The following is a 24,949-nucleotide window of genomic DNA, read 5'->3' as shown; positions in this document are numbered from 1 at the left end:
TATCTATATATAAAAAATCTTCTTTCAAACACTGGAACAGGCTTCCTAGAGAGGTGGTTTATGTTCCATGCCTGTCAGTGTTTAAGAGGCATTTGGACAATGCCCTTAATAATATGCCTTAACTTTTGGGCAGCTCTGAAGTGGTCAGGCAGTTGGACTAGGTGACCTTTGTAGGTCCCTTCCAGCTGAACTATTCTATGCTAGGCCACACTATATTTTTAGTATATAGTAACATGTGAGACTGGCTTTCCAAGCCAGAACTGCATAAGAATAGAAGAATGTCAAAAGGTATTGTCCAAGTTCTGGTCATCCTGGACTGATGGATAGGACTGATAGGACCAACATCACCATATTCAGTTGTTTCAGTTTCACAACGATAATCATTAAGGAATTTTTAAGGAGTCATCGTGGGCAGTTTTATTTCCAAATTGAGTTTGAAAATATTCAGGTTACATGTTTTGTTTTTTCTTCTTCAGGATACCAATGGAGCAATCTGGAAGCTAGATTTGACTTTTTCAAATATGGTAAGTTTGTCTTCTCTTTTAGTTCTGATTTCTTCAATTCTTTTGCAATAACTTCCTTTAACTATACTAGATGCATATACAATGAAGTTTGTGCTTTATGAAGCTGCACAGTTGAAAATTTTAGCATTGAAACAGATTATTTTTCTTAAAAATTTATTTTCATAATGTTATTGATTACAGTGATTTTGCAGGATTTAAAAAAATAGTTTGATTTTTGATTCCTGAAATTTTATCTGCCAAATTCAAGTTACCTCAAAGGAGTTTATCCTCATAAACTGGTAATAAGGTTGCATGGATGCAGGAAATGAGTTCAAGGAGTATTGATATATCCTATCTAGATAGGTGTTTGAAACAATCCTTACTGTTGTCTCTAAATGACATAAAGAACTAGGGAAAACAAGGAGAAGATGAAATGCACTTCACGTGTTAATAACCATCCTACTGGTTATTAGTGTTACTGCTGGAGATGTTTTTGGTGGAGAAATAGCTGACACGGTTAGAATGGGGGCATTTCATTTATGCTTCCAGACATATTAAAGTAAATGGGAACAATCCCCTGGAGTGGAATAAAGTTATGTGGTAACAGGTAAAATTATGTCCCAATAATTTTATGGTAAATAAAAGATGAACAAAGCATACTATAGAAACCAATGTAAAAAATGTATAGCAAAACCTAGAATTCCTTGGATGATGAAATGATTTCCCAGGCAGCATAAGCCCTAGGCTTGAGAGCATTTTCTTTGCCTTCAGAGCAACAGCTCTTTGTTAAAAATACTAATTCCAAACCTGAAACCACTTAATGAAAGGCATTCCCCTTTATTTTCACGTAGAAAATGGTGGAATTCTAAATTAACTTAATGTTCCTACACTAATTTTGCTTGTGAACTTCTTATGAACAGTTAAATAAGGAAAAAAAAAAGGGAATTGCACATAGGTACCTCATGAATGCCAAATTTTGTTCACACAAACAGCACCTGTCTTGATTTTTCAGGTTCACTGTAGGTATGGCTGGTAATACCTTGTAAGTGCAGCTCCAGAATGTAGCAGAATTTCTGTTCTTCTGTTTTTCACTGCAGACCCATGATCCAGAGTGCATGTATACCTTTCACTCTGGAAGGATTGAGGCCATGAGTGTCTCTCCAATTACATACCTTATGGCCACGACTGCTCTTGACCGTAAGTACACTATTCCTTTCCTCTGACACCACTGTAATTGTTTTTAAAGAGCAATGGTGCTTGGTTTGGAACTATTCTGTTTTGAACTGAAGTTGTGTATTTGCTTTTGAAAAGTCACTTTACAGACAATTGTTATTCCTGGGATAACTTGTTTAATAGTTAAGACAAATCACTAACATTTTGATATAATGCATTAAAACTGCTTCATTTTAAAAGCCTGGAATTTTGACAAGAGAAGCTTTTAATGGGAAACTTTGTAAATTCTATTCGTTCTGAAGGAACAGCTGAAAAGATGAGACATTTGGTTTGAATAAACGCACTTGTATTTAAGACTCTGGATTGATAAGTGTCGGAATTTTTGTTTTGTAAGGAATTTACATACATCTCTAGCACTGTTTAAGGCATTGTGAGTATTAATATTTGTGGCTTTCTTAGAAAATGCAATAGCTATCATGCTTTCAATAACAGCTAACATGTATTTACAGACATATTCATTTAACTTATATAAATATTGCAATTTGGGCCTCTCTCACTTAGCTTTATCATGCTTTGAAAGAAGAACCACTGGCCAGAACATTAACAATGTTATTTACACTTCCCAGAAAATGCTTTAACTCAATTCTTGTCAGCAGTATCTTGACATTTGTCTGTGTTACACAATGTACATGCTCTTCTAGCCCGAAGACAAACTCCTACCAGTTGAGCAAATGACACTAAGGGTATATGCCAGCTGGAACGGAATTTTATGCAGACCAATATGTGTGTCTATGAGTCTATTAATTTCACCTCTGGTGAAACTGACTTTTCTTTGGACAATCTCCCATTTTCATCCATTTAGATATTTTCCTCCCTAGGCTATCTCAAGTAGTAGCATATCATCTTTTCCTATGATGTCAGTACAGATTTTCTTTACAGTATGCCACAGTTCTGTGATTACTTGAAAATTACACATGGTGGTCAGCATGGGACTTCTTGCATCCCTCAGCCCCAACAACTCTTGGGAGCGTGTAAGTTAAAGAGAGAAGAAAGCTTATGTTCTGTTCATGAGCACCATGCTAGCTGTGGTACTTTTTAACTATCAGTCATGTCTTTCCAGGTGAACTCAAAGAGGAAAATTAATAACATTCTATCCACCTTTTAATTCAAATAAATAGGCATTTCTCCATAAATCTTAAAATGTAAGTGATGTTGCAAGAAACAAATTCTTACTGTGGCCTCTCCACACAGGGTCAGTGCGTATCTATGATTTCATCAGCAACAGTCAACTGAGTGAAATTAAGTTTAAACAAGGAGGAACAGCACTGACATGGGCACCTCGTGTTGTGAGTTTTTGCTAGTGTGTTAACAAAAAATCAGAAAGGGCCTATAAGTGTGCCAGCATGAAGAAAGTTGCTCACCATACAAGACCTTAAAGAAGCCACTGTTAGGCCATAGTGGAATTTACTGTAGTCGTATGTATATATAAGTTTGTGAGTAGTATGCACGTATATAGTACGTGTACAGTTTGACTTTACTGTGGATTATCAGGTATCCTACTTTGTGTCTTCCTGCAGTTTTAAAATCGGATCTCAGTATTCAGTCCCAGAAGTAGTCTTAGTTTATAGACTAACAGCTTCTATTTAACCCACACAGAGTAATTGTCAATTAACATGAGTTAGTTAACACATTTCGAAATGACAGCCCAGACAATCCACAAACATTTGGAGATAAATCATAAAAAACTTGCCAGAACTGATCATTTGTGGAGTGTGGAGTCTACCACTTTCAGACATATTTGCTAATTTTAATTAAACTAGTGTCTAGTTATATTCTTGAGGAAGCATAGCAAGCCTGGTGGGTTAATTATAAACAAATTTATGGGGGAAGGTGCTTACTTGAATTTCCAAAGTGAGGGTAACACTGGGATAGTGCTCATGTACTATAATTCTGGCCGTGCAGACTTTCAGGGATGCTGTTAGGTGATGACCTATACATTCAAGAGATAAGCTGACTGCCACAATAAATTGTACAGCATTACAAAACTGACTCAGTTCAGTTTTACAAAAGTTGGTGCTAAACACAATTTGAAATATCAAGGGTACTTAGTCTATCTAGCTGCATTTAAAATCCCATTAGGTACTTACATACAGCTTAAGGTGTTCAAATGTATTTGGAAATCTGTGCTATTAATCTAAGAAAATTTCATCCAATATACTTTGAAGCATCTGTATACCGTAATATCCTCACAGGCAAGCTAGCAACATACAGGTTAGATAAGTGAACAGTGACATGGATTTAAAACTGCCTAAGTAGCTGGGCCCCAGGGAGTAGTGATCAGCAGCACAAAGTCCAGTTAGAGGCAAGTCTCTGCCAGTGTCCCGTAGGGGTTGCCAATATTCCTCATTAATTACCGGGACACTGGAATAGAGTGCACTCTCAGCAAGTTCGCAGCTCATAGAAAACTGGTACTCTAGAGGGTTGTGCTGCCATTCAGGGGGATCTGGACAGGCTGGAGAATTGTGCTGTGGAGAATCTCATGAAATTGTACAAGGGCGAATGCGAAGTCCTGCATTTGGGTAGGAATAAGCCCAGGCACCAGTACAGGCTGGGGGCCCACCAACTGGAAAGCAGTTCTGCAGAGAAGGATCTTGTGATCCTGGGGGACACTAAGCTGGCCATGAGCCAGCAATGCACCCAAAGAAGTCCAACAGCATCCTGGGCTGCATTGGGAAAGGCATTACCAGCTGGTTGAGGGAGGTGATCCTTCCTCTTTACTCAGCACTGGGGAGGCCACATCTGAAGTGCTGGCTCTCTAGTAGAGGAAAGATACGGAATTAATGGTGTGCATTAATATTGATCTGTGCTATGTCTGAAGCTGGCTCAGCTTGTAAATCACTTCAAGACACTACCATATATGGCTAATATCAGCTAAATCTGCAAGTCCAGCTAGATCCAGCTAAAACACAGGCCTGTTTCTGCTAACTCTTCTCTCTCACAATTCAAGCCTGTCTACATTGTTAGCAATCAGCTTACTTACAGGGCCTATGATAAAGACTCCATAGGTTCCTCTTTCCATCTCAAGTAGCTGTCACTGTTGACGACTGTACTTTACATGAAGTCAGCCAGACCCAAGTCTGTGCCCTCACCTCTTTAAAAGTCATACCCACATTCGATGCCCAATATTATATTCAGGGTTATATAATAATTCATTTTTTGAGTTCAAGCTTTTCTCCTTAAGAGGAAGCTACTGATGTATTTGTATATCAGTATGAATTACGTCTTCTTCAGACGTTACAACCACATCCTCATTAACATTTCCAGTCTCAATGGCATGTTATGCGTAAAAAAACCCAACAATCCAAACCAAAAAATACCCCCCAGTCCTCCCATTCCCTTTACGGTAGCATATTAGAGAGAGTAAACAACATTTCCCATGTATGAAACATTCTTTGTGCTTTAGCAACACTTCCATGTAAAATAAGTTACAGGTTACCACCAGAGCATGTGCCATACAAATTCTCAGATGTACACTGTGATTTTTTTCTTCATTCTTCCACTCAAAGGTAAATCCTAAAGGAGGTCTAATTGCTGTGGGATTTGAAGATGGTGTTGTCCGCATAATTGAAGTTTATGATCCCAAAGGACTGCCTGTTCTTGCAGGACAGACCAATACAGAGAATGCAAAGATAAATCTGAAACAAGCTTTCAAACCTCATGCTAGTGCAGTTACAGCCTTGGCATATGAACGAAATGGAGATGTGTTTGCCACAGGGGTATGTATCACTTCCTTTGGTTATTTTTATTAAGCCACAAATATAGAGATTATTTAAAGAGATAAGGTAAAGTTTGTTTACTGACAACACAGTTATACTTCTGTTATTGCTGTTGATTGCTTCTTGCAGTTCTCTGCAGTGCTGAGGGAAGAGAAGGATCTGTTTGCACTCATATTTGTTTTCTGAAAGAAAGCAGCTGTGCAGTTCATACAATTCATTTTGTGAATTACTGAACTGTTTAGTGTGAATACTGTAATACCCTTCGAAGATGGATTTGGTTCATTTTGGAATTAGTTTAGTAGTATCTTAGAATTAGTAAAAGCATGTCCATTCATACACCACCTTGGCAGCACTCCAGCTGCTACCCAGCACTGCTTAGCCTTACAACAGGATCAACCATTTAGTTTGTCAGTGTGCCTGCTAGTCTTCAAGATGATTTCCAGTCAATGTGGTCTCTCTTTTTAAAAGCTAGCCTTCAGCCATGATCAGTGCATTTGCAGTTATGCATTCTTTGAGCTAAATCACCATGCATGTCACTTACTGCAGGGTTTAAGCAGCAATGCATCGTGTTGTGTACCAGTTCTGGATTTTCTTGTTATCTGGGGCAATCAGCCTGTGCTGCCTCACCTGAAAAATCAGTCCTGAGCCTGAGCTTTAAAAGGAGCTCCTGGGCTGATAGGCAAGAAAGTGCATGGCTTAGGATCCCAGGTGCGGCCCATTAGGGTGATTAAGGGTTATGGGTGCACTCAGGGCCCTAGAGCAAGGTGGGCAGGATTTCTATTTCCTCCCCATAATCATCATGGAAATCCAATTCTAAGTACTGAGGCACTTGTAAGTCCCCCTGTTGAGCCACAAAACATTTGAAGTATGTGTTTATGTCATAAAGTACTTACAGTCTTTTGAATTTTTGGTCAGCTTTGATTCAGTCATCATCTTTGTGGTTTTTTTTCTCAGAGTAAAGACAAAACTGTTTTCTTTTTTGCTGTTGAAGATGAATATGAGCCAATTGGATTCATCTGTGTCCCTGGGCCTGTGCAGGCATTACAGTGGTCTCCACCTTCTCATGTGAGTAATGCATGTTTGTTTTCTTTCCTTTCCACAGTGTTAAAATGTAATTTTGAAAAGAACTTCCAATGAAAATAAATGAAGATCCATGACCCTAGCCATGTTCTCTACAGACAATGCAAAAGATGTTTTCCTACTTTGTTCTTCATGTTGCTTCAGAACGAGAGGTTCTGTGTAGCTTATCTCTGCTTCAGTCACTTTGGGCATATTTTGGACTTTGGATAATAAAGAGCAGAAACATATGCAAACTACAATTTTTTTTCTCAGCTTTTTGAGATCCTGCCTTGAAAAAACAAGCCCGTGCCTTAGCTTTTGGAAGGTCTTAGTCTTCTTTGAGAAAAGAGTTATTTGAGCATTATTGCCTGTGCCTCTTGCTCATATTAAAACAGGCTTTTGCAAAGCTTTTGGACCACATTAAGAAAGCTTTTGGGTGCTTCTTGGAATTCACGCTCTGTGTTTGAAGTGTGTTGGTGACATATTAAAATAGATTTTTGCTGAAGTTTTGGTTGATCCAGTATTGTTGTTTAAAAGGGAGATTGTTCATTACATTTAGATGCTGACAAAGTGGCCAGCAAGATATGTTATACTGGTGCACAGTGGCAAAGTGTAGCTATTACTGCTTGTTCATGGGAACTGATAAAAACTGCATTGGCAAAAGAACTCTTGCTGGTATGAACTCTATCTTACTGCAGAAATGACAGATCTTGATCTGATAGCTGCATTTTGAGTCCTTTCCTTGAGGACAAGGTATTCCTAAAAAAGCACCCATCATGTCTTTGATATGTTAGGTTCCCTCTGAGTAATTTTGTCTACCAGTATCAGGTCTCCACTGCTAGTTATGAACACTTACTAAACATAGTACAAACATCTAAGTGTTACACTACTTTTTTTTCCTCTTAAAAAAAACCCACCTTGGTGATTAAATACTATACATTTAATGAATGCGTTTGTAAGGCTGAGATTTTATAGACATCAGAACCATATAATTTCTAGGTGAGGTTTCCGTAGCAACTCTAATATGCCCCCTTTACACATTTTTAGTGATGGGTCAGAGAAAATAAACCTTTTCTATTCTCCAGATCCCTTAAAAAATTGAAACTAAATACAGATTTGCCTTTTAAAATCTCGAAACACTAAATAATTATTACCCTTACCTCACCTATTCTTCCTAACTTTGCATTTTAAAGGACCTGGAAGGTACCAGCAAAGAACAAACAAACTCAAAGCTAAATAGTATTTAGCAAGATTCTGAGTCTTGAAAATATAAGGGATTTATTAGTATAGAAACATATGAACTTTCAAGCACTTACCAAAACAAAACCTCAGCTCCTAACTTTTGGGCCAGATCTATCCTTTAATTTAACCAAACAGCCAAAATATCATCATGCTGCTTCACAGCTAGACAGTGTCAGAAGAATAGCTGTTTTGTATATGGAAGGAACTTCTTCAATTCCTTACCTTTGCCTAGGATACATAGTATAAAAGAAGCCCACTGATTTCTGATGTCCATTTAAAAGTGTCCATTTAAATAAGAGCACAGTTAGACTTAATGCCGTGTGGCTGGAGCTTGGCTTTGTGCCTATGTATCTTCTGACTAACTTTTTCCCACTTTTCTCAATTCCATGTATGTTTCTGCCCTATACTTGTATTTTCTGTGTTTTCGTACAGGTAAAGAGCACGCTGCTCATCCTTTGTGAGAATGGCTTTGCTCTCCAGGTTCCTGCCCCTCGCCCTGAGGAACAGGATACAGTGTCCACCTATCAAATAAAAAACCTGCCAACGCAGTACTTTCATTTTTATAGTATTAAATCCCAAATCAAGGTAAAGAACTCTCCTGTGGAGGAATTTTATGTTCTTCATGTGCCAGAGAACAAAACTACCCAAAAAGGTTTCTAGTCTCTATAATGCATCATAGGATTTTTGCTAGGCTTCGTGAAAGGGAATGCCAGGTAGAGTCCATTTGTGGCTGAATTTCAACTTTTGAAATTACAAGTTATTGTTTGTCTATTCAAATAGAACATACACCACACCAGCAGAACTCCAGTGAGCATGCTCTCAGTCCCGTGTTCAATCCACCACAATTCAACAGCCTCTTTGATTCTGTTTTTAACTTGTGATTTCTCTGCTTGCTCTATTAACTGCTCCTGTCTTCTGAGTGGCATATTACTGAATGGCAGGCAAAGGCTCATTTTTTCTTAAAACTAGAAGGAAGTCAGCATTCAGGAGAAAGATTTCTTTGTGTTTTTTTCACAGGAAGAACCGTAAGAATGATCACAAAGCTAGCATACATATGTAAGGAAAGATTGAAAGAATCTGTATGCGGTTTTTGGCTTTGGGTTTTTGGAGGCGGGGCGGGGGAATGTTTTTGGTTTTTTAGTCAAAAGAGAATAATATTGTTGGGAGACACTATAAATCTTTAAAAATAAAAAAGGTTTCTACAGAGAGAAGGAATATCAATTGCTCTATTTTTCCTCTAGGAATTGATCAATAATTAATAAGTTGCAACAAGGATATTTTAGATAAGATGTAAGAAAAGATTTCTAACAGTAAGGGTGGTGAAGCACTGAAATAGTTTGCATAGGTTGTAGAGTCCCTGTAGCAGACTTTTAAAGGGTAGCTCAGACAGACATTAGCTGATAATATTTAAGGCTTAGCTGATTCAGCTTTCGGGCAGAAGAATGCTCTTTTGAGATCCTTTCCAGACCTTTCTCTATGACTTGCTATCTAATAGCTTCTTAGGAAGATCATGTTTTAGAGAATGTTTGATGTTTGTTTATGCTAAAGTAGGCTTGAATGGAAAGGGTGCTTTAAAGGTTTTATAAATCCGCAAATGTCTTCCCTTCATTATTCAGAAGTAAAGTCTCTTACAGCTTCTCTTTTTTACTCTACTTCAATGACGCATTAGAACTTGGGAATCTGAGTTCAGCTTTCCAGTGCTTTTCTTTTTCCTGGGCAGGCACAGGACAGGGCTTAGGAGTTCTGCAGAAGTAGTATGCTAATAGTGGTTAATTTGGGGAATAACCTCTCCGAGGAAATGCTGAAGTCTGCTTCTCATGCAGAATGGTTTCTATTTCAAAGGGCCATGAGTTAAAATTCTTTGGAGGAGGGAAATGGGGCATTTTCACTGGAGACTCCCATGAAGTCTGGTTGATCTCTGCTTAGTTGAAGGAAAAGAGATTTCTCTAGATATTCCATATATATAATGCCAGGACCACCTTTGATTTAATTTATGAGATTCCTTCAATCAGTAATGCATGGAGTGCCTGGGTTTCGTGTCTCTATGTTTCTCTGCTTGATGTAATAGCTGGAAGAGGAGATTGCACTGAGAGAGAAAAAAAGGCAGGAGAAGAAGAAAGCAAAGCTCGAATGGATAAAGCAGCAACAGGAGATGGGAAAGGAGATAGAAGAGCCACCTGAAGAGGAATCCGAAGAAGAGCCATTGCCACCTCTCTACATACCAGAGGAGCCCAGTCCCATCCTCTGTGGGTTTTATTCAGCACCAGGAAAATTTTGGCTTTCCTTGGTAAATCAATTTTTATTTCATGTTGACAGGATTGCAAGGAGTGGCAACCCTCACATCAGGGTGCCTTAGAAAACTTATGATTCGAAACCTGCTATCTCTAGGACGTGGAATCCCCTTCATACTTGATCATTTCAGTGGTCTTTGTGAAGTAAATCAGTAGTGTCACTCCAATTCAGATTGCTCAGTAAAGTTCCGATAGGTATGCTTCTTGGTGATGCCTGAATGGGCACAAAGACTAAGCTGTTCCCTCACAAGCACAAGGTAGAATCTTAACATATTGGTTGGATGGCTTGTAATGCCAGTGATCATGATAGATTTTTCTCTGTGGGTAGATAGGATCTCTAGATGTTTGGAAGTAACATTTTCTATCCTATAGTAGATCCTTAAGAAAGGAAGAATTATTCTGAAAATTGCATTTGCCTGGTCAGCTGCTTCAGTGTTCTTTTGTTACCATTTCTTTATGGTCCTTCTCCTCTTCAGGGTGGATATGACTCAGGGTTCCTCTATCATTGTGAATTCTCCTCAAATGATCACCAAGATGACCCTGAAAACAGGAGAGATGAACCCTTTGAAGTGATTCCTATTGAGGACACTGACAACAATCCCATCCACCAAATCTCCTTCTGGTAAAACATTGTAGTGTAACAGTTAGCTTCATGATAAAACCTGATGAAATTGAACTTGGAAGGGAGGAAGGTACACTGCTTTGTCCCTTTTTAATTGTGGGTCAACTGTATGCAGGAATTCTCCCTGGTTTTCCTGGCACTGAGTTTCACTTAACATTCCTAATGGACAAAGTTGGGCACTGTGACATTTAAAAAAAAATTTTAAAAATTTTAAAAGCCCTTGAAAGATGAAAATGACTGATTTCTAATTAAGTACTGATTAGGACTCAAACATCCTAGATTGTAGATCTCCAGGAGACCCATTAGAAGTCTCTGCAAATTGTGATCATCAGAACAGCAGTTCCTTTTGGCAATTAGCAAAGAAGGGACACAGTTAGCCCCCAAGGAGAACATGGAGGGATCAGTCCATCCCTCTTGTGCAAAGAATACAGACTATGATTCTATGATTCTCAGGACATTCTGTGAACTGTACGAATGAAAAGGGTAAACTATTTTCAGACTCCCAATATTAGGTTCCCTGTAAGGCTAGGCATGATCTGCATCTAAGGAAGCAGGTTTAGTTCAGGCTTTAATCTACAGCTGGCTGCATTCATCACCATCCATGCTAGATGGAGAGCAGGGAGTGAAAACTGTTTTTCTAGCTCTGAACTTGGTGTCTGCTGCCCTGCACAACTCAGGGCTGAGACCAGTTCCATGATACTCAGCAAATGCTGGAACATTCCTGAGCAGCCAGTTAACTGGAAAAAAGTTTGTAGTAGTATCACACATACTTTAAATGGTCCAAATACTTTGTTCCCAGCATACAATCTTGGGAAAGCTACATTTATTCAGATAGATTACCTGTTCTAAAGAAGAATCCCATTTGAGCTGTGGCCTTACTCATTACAAGTTGCCTGTTATTACTCTTTCTCATTGCTTATTTGACAGTACCAGCAGACTACTGATGTTCTGTGGGATGCAGAATGGTGCACTGCGTGTTTATCCTCTCCAAGATAAAGACCTCTCAGTGAATACCCTGAAGGAATACTGGTCCTTCAATGTACATGACAATGATTATGGCCAGATCCAGGGTATCTGTTCTAGTTATGATGATAGGTTTCTGATTACCTGTGGTGGAGATGGAAACATTTTTACTTTCAACATCTTGTCTCCAGAGGATGTTCACAAAGAACTAAAAGCCAAAATCCCCTCTCCTAGGGTAAGTTGCTGTCCTCTTTCACTGAATTAGGCCTATTTACAATGAATCAATTACAATGCAGGTGGGCAAAATCCAGTTCAATTATTTGGCATCATAGATCTTTCATAGCAAAAGCTGAGGTTTCCCAAACAATTTGGAGGAAGAACTCTTGCAAAACATTCCCTAATAAACAGGTACTATGACTGCATTGTTCCTTCTGAATGTTTTGTGTTTTTCTCCAAATGAGCATAGTATATGTTGTTCATATGTAATATTCTACTAGTCTTTTTCCACTCAAAGGTGTAATCATGCACATTCCTAGAATGAAAGAACCACAAAATTTGTCATACTTAATACCTGTCTTGGATTTAATTCCAGTAAAGTATGATTCTGCTCTGAATGGGGACTCTAGAAATAATGTTGGAGAATACCAAATGTATATTTCCTTAGTGCATCTAGTACCATTCATATACAGTTCAAAAGTTGGATTTTTTAAATTTGCAAAATAACACAGTATGATACTGACCCTGTTGCTCTTTTACTCTTGGACAGCGTTAGCAGTAATGATTCTACAGGTGTCCCTGTAATCACGGTAAAGCTCATAACTTTTAGTGTGTTTGAAGAGATGACGCTGGAACTTGATAACAGTTCTACTGATAATACACAAGAAGAGAGCAGTGTCAACTCACCTACTGAAAATGTTCAGAGTTTATTGAATTTTTAAAAAAAGATCTCTTGAGTGCCTGAATTAAACAAATATAGCTTGCAAGAAGCAGTGAGACCTTTTGAGTAAAGAAGTGCTATCACACACAATGAATTTTGGACTAGACAAACATTCAGTACAGTAAAAATCTTGAAAGTGTCAACATAAAACAAATACAACTTTTAAATATTTTTAATATTATTTGGTAACTGTGCTTTAAAAGATGCTTGACAAGGGAGATGGAGAGGAAATTGTGATTTTGATCATTTGGTTAAATTGTTTGTGACTAGTTGGAATTCTTTACCAGTATCACAAGAATATCTAACACTGATAAAAGATTCAAAATAATTTTCTTAAACTAAGTGAATGGTTGAAACCTGTGATATCGGGGCCTTCCTAGCTCCAGTATTACAAGCAGTGATTAATATACAATTACAAAGCATCTATACAGTTTCAACATTTTGAGTATGTAAGTAACTCTATATAAACATCTTTATGTTCAACTTCTATTGTTCAGGCTAGCAACACTGCTTAATGATGATCCTAATAGAGTTTTTCCCTTATCAAAGTATATCTTCATTAAGTATTCTAGTTTTAAGTCATGTGGAAGATTTTAAAAATTCCATCTTCGTTAAACTTAATGAGATTCTTAGAGAATCAAATACAAATCCTCTGAAACTAATTGAGTTAAATTACAGAACAATTTAGTACGACTGTATTCACTGTAGGGTGATAGGCTCTCCTCTTTTTTTAGAGCATGATTGCCTAGGGAAATGAGGCTTGTGCAACTGCAGTGTCCATCCATCTGTCATTCTTCACAGCTAATAACTGTGAACCCATTATGCAGTCAGCAGAAGCAAACCAGATGAATTACACATGTAACTTGGAATTAGCCCAGGATATGTTGTCTCTTGTCAACCTGGCAGTGAGGGCAGACAAGAGAATTGGGTTTGAGGGGTAGAGAACCAAAGATGTTATGGGACAGAGTGAAGTTAGGACAAGCAATGATGTAATGGTTAATGCTGATGGACAGGATATAGGATTTGTGTTCTCTGTCCCTAAGAACTATGCTTCATTAGTTCTTTTACATGTAAACCATTGCTGTTATGAAAATGTTCCCAGGCACAGTAGAGAAAGATGATAAGCAGTACAGCAAGCAGCAAAAGCAAGAAGCAGCCACTAATGAGCACTAGACTCTAATATACAGTAAGGCAAGCAAGCCCCATGGTAAGCACAGGAGCCTGCCGATTAATAGCTAAACAGCAATAATAGCTGTAAATTAAATCTACCACATTCCAATCAAATCTGTTGCTATCTCAAACCCTTTGAGCCTCATGTTGGGCACCAAAAAGGACTGTCGTGCTTTAACCGCAGCTAGCAACTAAGTGCCACATAACCACTCACTCACTTCCCCCGGTGGGGTGGGGGAGAGAATCAGAAGGGTAAAACTCATGGGTTGAGATAAGGACAGTTTAACAGGTAAAGCAAAACAAGGAATTCGTTTACCACTTCCCATGGGCAGGCAGGTGTTCAGCCATCGCCAGAAAAGCAGGGCTCCATCACATGTAACAGTTACTTGGGAAGACAAACGCCATCACTCTGAACATCCCCCCTTCCTCCTTCTTCCCTCAACTTTATATGCTGAGCATGACATCATATGGTATGGAATATCCCTTTGGTCAGTTGGAGTCTGCTGTCCCAACTGTGTCCCCTCCCAACTTCTTCTGCACCCCCAGCCTACTCGCTGGTGGGATGGGATGAGAAGCAGACAAGGCCTTGACTCTATGTAAGCACTGCTCAGCAATAACAAAAACATCCCTGTGTTATCAACACTGTTTCCAGCACAAATCCCAAACATAGCCCTATACCAGCTACTGTGAAGAAAATTTAACTTGATCCCAGCGGAAACCAGCGTGTTCTTGAAACATTAAAAGCTGATGTTTAAGGCCTATATAGCAATATTGATCATGAAGGTTTCGTTTAGTTTTCTGAGAGGCAATGGGAGCTCTGTCTTAATATTTGTAAAGCTTTATTGTCTGTTGAAACTATTGTTGCTTGTTTAAAGGCAAGACAACATTTTTATTCCAGAGTGGTCTTGAGAAGGAGAAGGCTACTGAAGACATTGAGGATCCCAGTGCCTACAAGTAAGAGATGCTTGGATAATGATGAAAGAGATTTTCAAGTGTTGGTAGCTCTTTCTTCAGATCACAGATTTCTTTTTGCTTCCTAAGAGGACAAAGTTGATCACTCTGAATTTGGGTCAATTCTTTGTTACACAGACAGTTTTCAGCCTTTCCTTCTATTTCATCTACTTTTCTGTTGTAGTAATTCAAATATGGTACTCTAAGACTTAATTTCAGACAACAGAGACAACACAAGGTGAAGGTCAAAGCCCCATGATGTTAGGGCTGTACAAATATACAGGAAGATGATTCCTTTCTAAGTTACCTTCAGAGCCATTGAGTTCACTGAGAGTTTAAGGCTGTCAAGGAAATCTAAAAGGTTACAAAAACTGATCTCCCTTGTCTTCTATTGAGATAACACCGTTTCCTTTTTCATGCATTTTCAGCATTGAGGAAGTCAAGCAGAAAAAGGAGTATGAACGTATAATGAAGGAAGCTGAAGAAAAAAAAAACAAGAAAAGAGAGGAGTTAATTGCACTGAGGCACGAGTTTCTTTTTCTTCTTCAAAAGAATCAGGAGTTGCCTAAGCACATGCAGCTGCCCCGAGAGGTACATCAGTTTTTTGTAAGGGTCATTTACCTTTAGAGGCACCTTCTTCTCAAATGTTGCTGCCCGATGTGTTGGGACCAAAGATGTCCAACCCTTTGTTCAACTACCCTAAGGTAGTTCTATGAATGTATAATTTTGCTGGGACTTCTGAATTACAGCTGATGATTTGTGCCATTTAAGAAGCATGTGGGAAAAATGTGGTTGTCTGTAGAGATCTGAATAGTTCCTGAAATGAAGGATTGTGTTGATGTGCATGGAACTCTGGCATTTGGGCAAAAGTATTTATTACTAAAACCTAGTAGGCAAGATAATCTGACGTTGGGTTTTCTGTCTTTCTGCAGCAGTATGAGATGGACCATAGGATCTTTGAGGAGCTGAATAGGCAGACAGCACAGAGAATCCAGTTAGTGCAAAAGGAGCTAGCTTGGGAGCATGAGAAACACTTGATTGGACTACAGAAACTACAAAATCAGTAACCATTTTTCTTCTACTTCTCCTTCTGACTTTGCATGTCATGGGGCTTGTCATTTACAAAGTTATACCTGCCACAAGAAGAATGTGATTTCCACCCCCTCCATCAATATTTCTTCTGTTCTGATTATATTTTCATTTTACTTGGAATATACACAAGAGTATGTATTGATATTTGGGTGTACTTACTTCTCTTGAATCTTTGGTAAAAACTCAGATATGAAAATCAAAGACGTAGCTTCATTCTGATTTGCTTCTTTATGAAGAAAACTGGTGTGTTTTTTGAGATTGAGTTTGCATGGGTTTTTGTCAGTAAGTTAAGTAAGAACCAAGAACTCTTGTTGCAACTTTGAAGAACAATCTGTGAAATGGATCCCTGGTTTTCAGGCATCTTGCATGTCTATCAGATATTTTAATATCATTGCTAACACAACATTCCCTATATAGTTTAAATTTATGAAATGAACTTACTCAAGAACACAAATTTAAGCATGAGGTGCATTTTGAATTGGTTTTCTTAAATCACAGAATCATTAAGGTTGGAAAAAACCTTTAAGATCATCAAGTCCAACCACCAACCCAACACCACCATGCCCACTAAACCATATCCTGAAGTACCACATCTACATGTTTTTTGAATACTTCCAGTGATGGAATCTAAGTATGTAACAAAATATGACTTCCTAAAAATAAATACACAATAGAAATAATACACAATAACAAAAACAACTTAGGCGCACACAGTGTGTGACTGGGAAAAAGACTTAAATTACCATGTTTTTCGTCAGTCCTTACAGAAGATGAAAGATATTCTCATGAAGAGCCAGGTGCAAGTTTCAATATTGGGAGAGGTCTTAATATGTTTATTCTTGAGCATCTCCATTCCTAGATTGGGTAAAAGTCAATAGATAGTGTCAGATGTCATCATGCTATTACTTACCGACTTGTGAACTTACATGTAATGATTGTATGTGCAATTAGTAAACTACATTATTCACATTCTTTTGGTCAAGGAAAAATTGTAGCTTGTGCCTAGTGACATCAGACACTTTTGTCTAATTTGGCTTTTCAGGTTTCGGGACTCACTGGAATTTGACACTGTTGTTGTTCATGCTATTCAAAGCAATCATCAGATTTCCACATACAGACTTCTAGCAATGTCTGAGAAATACTACCAAGATAAGGAACATCCATCATGGACGAAGATGGCACTTAAACAGGCATGGAAACAAGCCGAAAATCAAGGAGAGATCATCAGAGAGACAAGGCGTATGCATAGGACTAATGATGATTATTTAAATCTTATTAGTAATATGGTTTCTGTCTTAAATCTCAGGTTGTTTTCCTGAGTCCAAGCTAAAGAAATTATAATTTCTTTAGGTACAGGTAAAGAAATATAACTGTGGTATGTTTTTTCAGTATCTACATCCATAGTAACACTCATCCATAGTTTTCCATGTATAGGTCAATGCCAGCAATTGTCTGCAATGCCATGGGTAGAATGTGAGTCAAGTCAAAGAACCTGAATACATTCAGAACATCCACTGCAGTGGAACGATACTGATCAACACCAACTCTACAGGAGTGGTGCCAGGAGGTTTCCAGTAGTTGAGACTGCGCTGTGCTGCATGGTGTTTACATCTTCACATGGTTATTTTTTGGTCCAGGTTCTACAGTTTTTGAGGGCGAGGCTGAAAAGCTGAGGACGACAGAGGTCCGAAAGCCAACCGTGCATTATATAGAAAGAAAATGTGAGCGAATCAGAAGAATTGTTGAGAAATCTGACAAGGAGAAAGCGAAGATCATGAAGAGGAAGGCAGAGTGGGATGAATTGTGAGTCCTGAACTGGACTCTGTGCCCTTTTAGTTCTGCTTCTTGTCTGAGGTCAAGTAATGCTATTTAGCTGTCATATGGCACTATCTCTCTTTTTTATATTTCTAATGGTTGTAATTAAAATAGATTAGTTTTCTTGTATCTCTGAGTCTCGAGAGCATTAAAATCTTTCAGTTAGTTTCTATGGTTCTTCTAAAATATTAAAAAAACTTGAATTCGGTTAGGTAGCTGCATCTTCAGATAGGGAGTAAAAACGTGTCTGCATCAATCATGACTGAGTGACACCTAGACCATTACAGTCAACTCTCAGTTAACCCTACTAGCACGACATAGAGCAGATGCTGTAACAGCTGGGTTAGGTCAGTTGTGCTAACATCAAGGCCATTATGTGAGTGTTTGCGATATGCCTTCACGCTCCATGCTGGTCTTTATCTTGAGAGGCATGACATCTTTGAATGCTCATAAAAGTACAGAAGTTCTTCATTAGAAGATGAATGACAGAGAATATGACCAATGTAGAGTCAGATTTCAAGGCTTTTTAAGGTTATTAAGTGTTTAACAATATAGAATAGAATAAGATCAGGTATTCTGTGCTGCAGGGTGGTGGAGTGTTGACACAGACTGAGAGCAGTACTCGCTAAACCCAGAACTCAGTCCGAGTGTAGAGGTTTAACCTGCCCCTTGGCAGAGCTATGTTACAAGAGTTTTTCTGGAAAAAAAATAATCTGAGGGTTTCGTTCAAATGTGCAAGGATACTCTTCTCAAAGTAGCCTTTGGTTTCTGAAAGAGGTGTGTGATTATTGATCCTAGCTCACCTCCCAAGCCTTGCCGCAGAAATCAGAAGGTATGAGATGACCCTGTTTGTTCTTCCGTATGCTTTCTGTCTTAAAGTTCAGCTTTGTTTTGTACCTACCAGATACAAGAGCAAACCCAGTGATGACTATGAGAATCCCAAGGATGTTGAGGCCATCAGAGAAGCACAGGAAAATATGGGATGTTATGAGCTGAAGACTGCCACTAACTACAGAGTCCCTGAACACAAGCGTATGAACACAGAGAAGAAGGTGATGCAGCTTACATCTCTGGAAGTCTTGGTATGAAAACTGATTCATTGATGTGTATATTTCGCCCTTTTTGAGGGAGGGAGGTTACTGTATTAGTCACTGAAGAAATTTTGTGAGAGGAAGTCAAAGTGGATGTGGGAAGAGGCCTTGAAGGACAGACTATCTTGAGTCAGCTTTAGTTACAAATCAGCCTTTCTCTTGTGAACTGTTAGTGCTTCACCAAACTCAAACCTGAATCAATCCAGGGTAACTGTCAGATGGCTCTTTTTAAACGAGAAAGAGAATTTAGCTTTTCTAGTGCTTTAGCAGGAACATCTGTCTGAATTCTTCAAAAAGTCTTATCATCTAGTGACTGGTACGCTTTCCTTAAAACATGCAGCTGAATAACTCCTGCCATGAAATACCTTTGTAAAAACAGGGATGTGAGCAAGGACAGGTGTTTCTAGTGTGGCCTTTCCATATTCATACTTTGGCAATCACTACTTCTGGGTACTAAGCATTGGAATCTTCCTGAGAAACCAGGTCTTTTGGAGCCACCTTTCTGTGATAGGATTCCTACAGCTACCACATGTCTTTTAACCACAAAGACACACAAAGTTCAAATGTTGTGCAGTATCTTTGTTGCTTTCCTTGTGACTTCTTTCCCCCCTTCCTTTTTCTCACAGGAACTGTTTTTCATTTTATTTGGCTGGAGTGCAAGAGAGTGACAAATTTCTTTAGCTAAAAGAACAATGAAGAAATATATCTATTGAACTTGGAACTGTCTAGTTGCTTTTTGGTAGGAAGGCTTATTTCTTTCCTTGCTTACTGACAAAGGAGCCTCTTCAATGCATGGTTTATCTTTGTCTGGCAAAGTGTAAGTTATACTCTCAGTGGCCTTCAATCTTCTCCCATCTTACCCTCATGAACCAGCTGCCTAATCTCAGGCACCCTCTAGGCTGGGTTGCTTTGATAGCAAGGTCTAAGCATTACAAAAGCAATACTACAGTCTCAGGGGATTTGTTGGATCATTCTGATCTCATGCTTGAGCTCCAGTACTTCATTGCCATGCTGATGTTACCAGATACCCAGTGATTAATCGAAGTCAGTAGGACAAGCCAATGCAAACAGAGGGAATAGTTCTTGTAAATTCCAGGTTTATACAGGTGAAGAATTCCACTTACTTCAAGTGGCTAGTGTATAGGGTTGTTTTCTTATATGAGGATCAGAGAAGTTTCTGCCAAATATATTGTTAGATCACATTTGATTATTATTCCATATGAAAAGAGTAAATTAATACAGCATTTCCTTATCACAGAATGATTGAAGTTGGAAGACACTTCTGACACCTCCAGTGTAGTCCAAACCCTCCGCTCAAGCAGGGCGTCTAGAGCAGGTTGCCCAGGACCATGTCCAGGTGGCTTTTTAATATCTCCAAGGATGGAGACCCCACAACCTCACTGGGCAATCTGTGCCAGTGCTCAGTCACCCTGACAGTAAAAAAGTGTTTCCTGATGTTCATAGGGAGCCTCCTGTGTTTCAGTTTGTCCATCTCCTTTTGCCAGTCACTGGGCACCACTGAAAAGAGCCTGGCTTCACCCTCTGTGCACCCTTCCATCAGGTATTTATATACATTGATGAGATCCCCCCTGAGCCTTCTCTTCTCCAGGTTGAGCAGTCCCAGCTTTCTCAGCTGTTCCTCATATGAGAGATGCTACTAATCATCTTAGTGGCCCTTCACTGGACTGTCTTCAGTAGTGCCATCTCCCTCTTGTACTGGGGAGCCCAGAACTGGACACAGCACTCCAGGGGTGACCACAGCAGTGCTGAGGAGGGATCACCTCCCTTGACCTGTGGCAACACTCCCTAATGCAGTCCAGGATACTGGTAGCCCTCTTTGCCACAAGGGCACATTACTCACTCGTGGTCCACTTGGTGTCCAGCAAGACCCACAGGTTCTTTTCTGCACAACTGCTTTCCAGCTGGTCATCCCAGCATGTACTGGTGCATGGGATTGTTCCTCCCCAGATGCAGGACTTTGCACTTCCACTTGTTGAACTTCATGAGGGTGCTGTTGGCCCATCCCTCCAGCCTCTCCCTCTGACAGCAGCCCAACTCTCTGGTGTATCAGCCACTCCTCCCAGTTTTGCATTATCAGCAGACTTGCTGAGGATACACTCTTCCCCATCATCCAGGTAAATAATGATGTCAAACAGAATTATTATTGCTGAATTCTGAATATAGAATTATTACTGAGATCTGCCTACAGGCCAAGCAAGATGCAAACAAGTTGTTACAAATAGGTTTTGCTGCACTTGGCTGTTTAATTCCCACCTCTTACATCTGACATAGCTGTTGCTTTTTAGATTAGTAGATCTTCATCTTGAGTTAGAGAAAAAATATTCAGCTAATGACAAAGTCTTCTGAATTGACTTTGTGACTCTGGGTTGATGAAAGACCTGGAGAGAATTTGTTTTGGACATCTAGTGGCTTTTATGAAATGCAAAAGCATCTGACAGAATGTTACTTTCTTGCTTTTAAGACTTCTCACTATCTGCTATACTTTGAAAATTCAGAACTCTTTTCCACTTTTAACCACCTGTAGTAGCTGTGATTTCAGCTTTGCCATCACATATAAAAGAGGAGAATCTCATCTGCCTCCCAGAACCTACATTTTGTGGAAGACCTCTTCAGCATCTTTGAGGTTATATGAGATAACAGCTTTGTTTCAATGACTATGTCAAAGAAGTCTAGATTTCTTTACAGCTGTGCATTTGGTAGTGTGTACAGTAAAGGTCCTCCCAGGTATGTTTCTTTTGTCTTGCTTGCTTTACAAAATACTAAAAGATACCTGGTTTTCCTTTTGTTAGTGTATTATTTGTACTATATGCCTGAAAAGAGGGCCATATATCAAAGCTGAGATACTCTCTGTATTTAATGAGAGACAGCACAAATGACTAATCCTTTAAAACCCACAGCTTATTTTCACAGTCTCTGTCTGCTCTCTGCACTGCTATCAACATCTCATGTCAAGAAACCCACAATCAAGTCAGGAACTGAGAGAATGGGGAAGCCTTGTTTCCTTTCTTACACCTTTGTTGTTTACTGTGGAGGGGAAGAGAAGTGGTTCCAAAGATTTTAAAACCATAGACTGAAAGACAGCAGTTTAAAAATTCTGATGTGTGGAGATGGTACAGAAAAGAAAGCTAGTATGGAAAGAAGGAAAGTCAGCATAACAAGCCTCTTAACCATTGCTTGTGTTGGGGAAGAGTATGTACTACGTAAGTATTCCTGGGGAATCCTACTAAAATTGTTCTTCCTTTGCAGATCCATAAGAGGAAAGTGAATATGAACAAAGAGATAATGTCTTTGCGGGATCTCAAGGTTTCTATTATTGATAAGATCAAGTGCTTAGTGCAAGAATTGAAATCCATACAGGCAGCCTTGGATTTATCAGAACATCTCCCTCTTCCCCTGATCCCTCAATTATACCCAGATGAGGTTCCAGAAAAAAAATTTGAATATGACAGTGATACCCTCCTGAAGTTCAAGGAGGAGCAGGAGGCCAAGGCAAAGCTCCAGGAACAACTGGAAGGGTCTCCCTCATCTCATGCATTTAGGCATGGGTTTCTTCGAGCTCCTTCCATTAAAGAGATTGACCCTATGGCACAGGCTGCAGGTACATGCCCAATGAAGATAGCATCATCTGTGGTCACAGAGCAGCGAAAGGTTTTTGAGATCGAGAAGGCAGAGCCAACGGAAATGGAACTGGAAATTTTAAAGCGGGAGAAGATAAAAAACCTATACTTGCAGGAGACCTTGATTAAAAAGGTAGGAAATCAAAAGGGTGTTTTTTTTCAGATGGAACAATCCCACTATCTCAGAAATAAAACCAAAACCCTTTCATTCTTTCTCAGGATTGCAGCTACTCTTGCCTTTCTTAAGTTCAGGAAAATGCTGTCTGGTGCAAACTTACAGTGTAAATAAGTATAAATTCCTACCTGTGACCTGTGTGCTGACTATCACTTCAAAAACAGATCTTAGATTTCTTATTGACTGTTCTATGAAACCATGAACTTAGTGGCCAAAAAAGACAAGTAAAATGTTAGAAATTACTTGAAAAGTGATGAAGAGAAAAAAAGGAGCATCACTACAACTTTGTAGATTCCTGATATTCTCAGCTCTTAAATAACTGTAGTCCTGACCCTTTAGTCTCAAAAATGCTTTTGTAGAATTAGAAGAGGTACAAAAGAGAGTAACCAAAAGGCTTAGTCATGGAAAAGCTGCTTTAAAAGGCACATCTAAATGGATAAAGCATCTTTGTCCTGGAAAAGGAGAAACCTGAAAGGGTTGTAGCAGAGGTGATAAAATTATGAATAGCATAGAAAAGGCAGGTGGGAATCACCTCTTAAAAGAAGGAGAGCTATGAAATGACATGGCCATGTAGAAAGCTTGAAACATGCAAATGGAAATAGTTTTCCTCTCCAACAATAACTAAGCTTTGGAACTCAGCGTTAGGATGTGGGGGAAGCTACAATTTGATGAAGTCTGGAAGAAAAATCCATTCAAAGCTGTTGAACACAAACATACCACTTTAGGCTCAGGATGTCCATAAATTAGAGTTTAGGAGGGTACAGAGAGGAGTGTGCTAGAGGTGTAGCCAGTGTTCACTTGTTTGCTCCATTTCTTACCGTATTTTCTCTAGCTTCTGCTGTTAGCCATTGACTCTTTGGTCTACCCCAGCACAGGCACCTTTGTGTTCAGGTGTGTGAAGATTTTGAGAGAATATCCAAATGCTGCTGTGTCCATCACATATGTATAAGTTAGTGTTGGCAGCTGCTAGTACTGACTTAACTGTAAATGTGTAAGGGAAGAGCTGGTAGGTGTTCTGAAAGAAGTCTGTCAAGGCAGAAGACGTATTTATTGCTACAGCTGGGGTTGTTACATGAACTACTTCAGGCTACTGTAAAAAATTCTCTGAAGAGTAAAATACTTCTGGGGTGGAATGGGATGCACTAAAACATTTCTGTGAAGCCTTGGTGATTCTTTTACTATTGTGCTGAGAATGAAGACATATTTAGGATTAACTTTGTCTTTCTAAATGCTTCAGTAATCCATAGTAAGTAGTATGGGTGAGTTGTTGCTTTGGCAGAGACAATTTTCCCCTTCTGCTCCTTTCTCTAGCTTTACATGTTTGGCTTCACTCTTAATGCTTTCCTTGTTCCTCACTTGACTCTCTCACATGCTCCAGATCAACGCACTGGTGGTCAACTTTGATGCTGAACTTCGCTTTCTGCGGCACAAGAAACTGAAGCTGGATGTGCAGATGAAAACTGCTGAGCTGCGCTACATCACGTGGTATGAAGAGCTGCTTATCCTGAAGAACCTTGAGAAACATGAGAACCTTCTCCAGGGGCATGTTAACAACCTCATCAGTGAGCAGGAGGCCATGCAAGTAAGTAGGCCACGTGTCTCTGGATTTAACAGTACCACTACTGCATGGCTTGAAACAAAAGCAGGCCATAAAGTAAGTGGTGGCATCTCTTTGCTTAATTTTAGTACTGATCCAGCAACTAGTGCTAAATTCTGAAAAACAAGAAACTCTTGATGTCAACCTACGATGGTCACTTTTAACTTCCAATAGTTAATCTTTTCATAATCTTAACAGTTGTATTTTAATGGGTACTTCATGATGTGGAATAATTGACAAATAGTATACTTAAATTTAAGAACATACTTCTAGGTTTTGCTTGATTGAAGCATGGGTGAGAAGTTTTGTATTTCCAGATCTTCACAGATACATCCTATATACACACATGTGGGTTGTACCTTTTAACTGAAGTAGGTTTTTTGTTTGTTTAGTCAAAATTGAACAGGTACCTTGCACAAATGGAGGATAGAAAGTGTGAGATTGTAAAGCTTCAGGAATGTGAGAAAGCTCTTTATGCCAACTTCCGAGCATCCCTTGGAGAAAACAATGAGTTTTCCCATTTTCTGACCAAAGTTCTGAAGAAGAAAATAAAGTGCATGGAAAAAAAAGAAGTAGGAAGAGAAGCAGGTTGGAGATACTGTTCTTTTTGTTTTGTGGATTTGTTACACTTACTTCCATGTGGTCAAGCAAATGTCTCTCAGTCTAGCTGGAGTCCTAGGTACATGCAGCACTGAACTTAGTTCAAAATACCATAGACTTACCCAGATTTGTTTATATACCAACCCATGTTCTGTGGCAGCCATTTTGAATTATAACAATGGTGTAATTCAGTTTCTAATGTGACTGCATTTGGTCTGATGACAGCTCTTGCAATTTACTTCCTGTAAATCAAT

At 39.1% G+C, this 24,949-nt stretch overlaps 1 protein-coding gene across 1 annotated transcript in view; it reads left to right on the top strand.

Moving 5' to 3' along the window:
* Positions 1–24,949, top strand: part of CFAP44 (cilia and flagella associated protein 44) — a 43,041-nt gene that overhangs the window by 8,765 nt on the left and 9,327 nt on the right. The window contains exons 10-27 of the mRNA XM_010294370.1: positions 477–524; positions 1,601–1,700; positions 2,928–3,022; positions 5,243–5,452; positions 6,407–6,517; positions 8,186–8,338; positions 9,822–10,040; positions 10,521–10,666; positions 11,594–11,864; positions 14,635–14,690; positions 15,116–15,278; positions 15,620–15,750; positions 16,822–17,018; positions 17,417–17,582; positions 18,499–18,676; positions 21,953–22,456; positions 23,877–24,080; positions 24,488–24,683. Coding sequence (XP_010292672.1) covers positions 477–524; positions 1,601–1,700; positions 2,928–3,022; positions 5,243–5,452; positions 6,407–6,517; positions 8,186–8,338; positions 9,822–10,040; positions 10,521–10,666; positions 11,594–11,864; positions 14,635–14,690; positions 15,116–15,278; positions 15,620–15,750; positions 16,822–17,018; positions 17,417–17,582; positions 18,499–18,676; positions 21,953–22,456; positions 23,877–24,080; positions 24,488–24,683 — 3,148 coding nt within the window. The remainder of the gene's footprint in view (positions 1–476; positions 525–1,600; positions 1,701–2,927; positions 3,023–5,242; positions 5,453–6,406; positions 6,518–8,185; positions 8,339–9,821; positions 10,041–10,520; positions 10,667–11,593; positions 11,865–14,634; positions 14,691–15,115; positions 15,279–15,619; positions 15,751–16,821; positions 17,019–17,416; positions 17,583–18,498; positions 18,677–21,952; positions 22,457–23,876; positions 24,081–24,487; positions 24,684–24,949) is intronic.

This window comes from Phaethon lepturus, unplaced genomic scaffold (genome assembly GCF_000687285.1).
Source record: "Phaethon lepturus isolate BGI_N335 unplaced genomic scaffold, ASM68728v1 scaffold9419, whole genome shotgun sequence".
Taxonomy (NCBI): Eukaryota; Metazoa; Chordata; class Aves; order Phaethontiformes; family Phaethontidae; genus Phaethon; species Phaethon lepturus.
The sequence above is the reverse complement of the archived record's forward strand: the minus strand, read 5'-3'. Positions and strand labels throughout refer to the sequence as shown.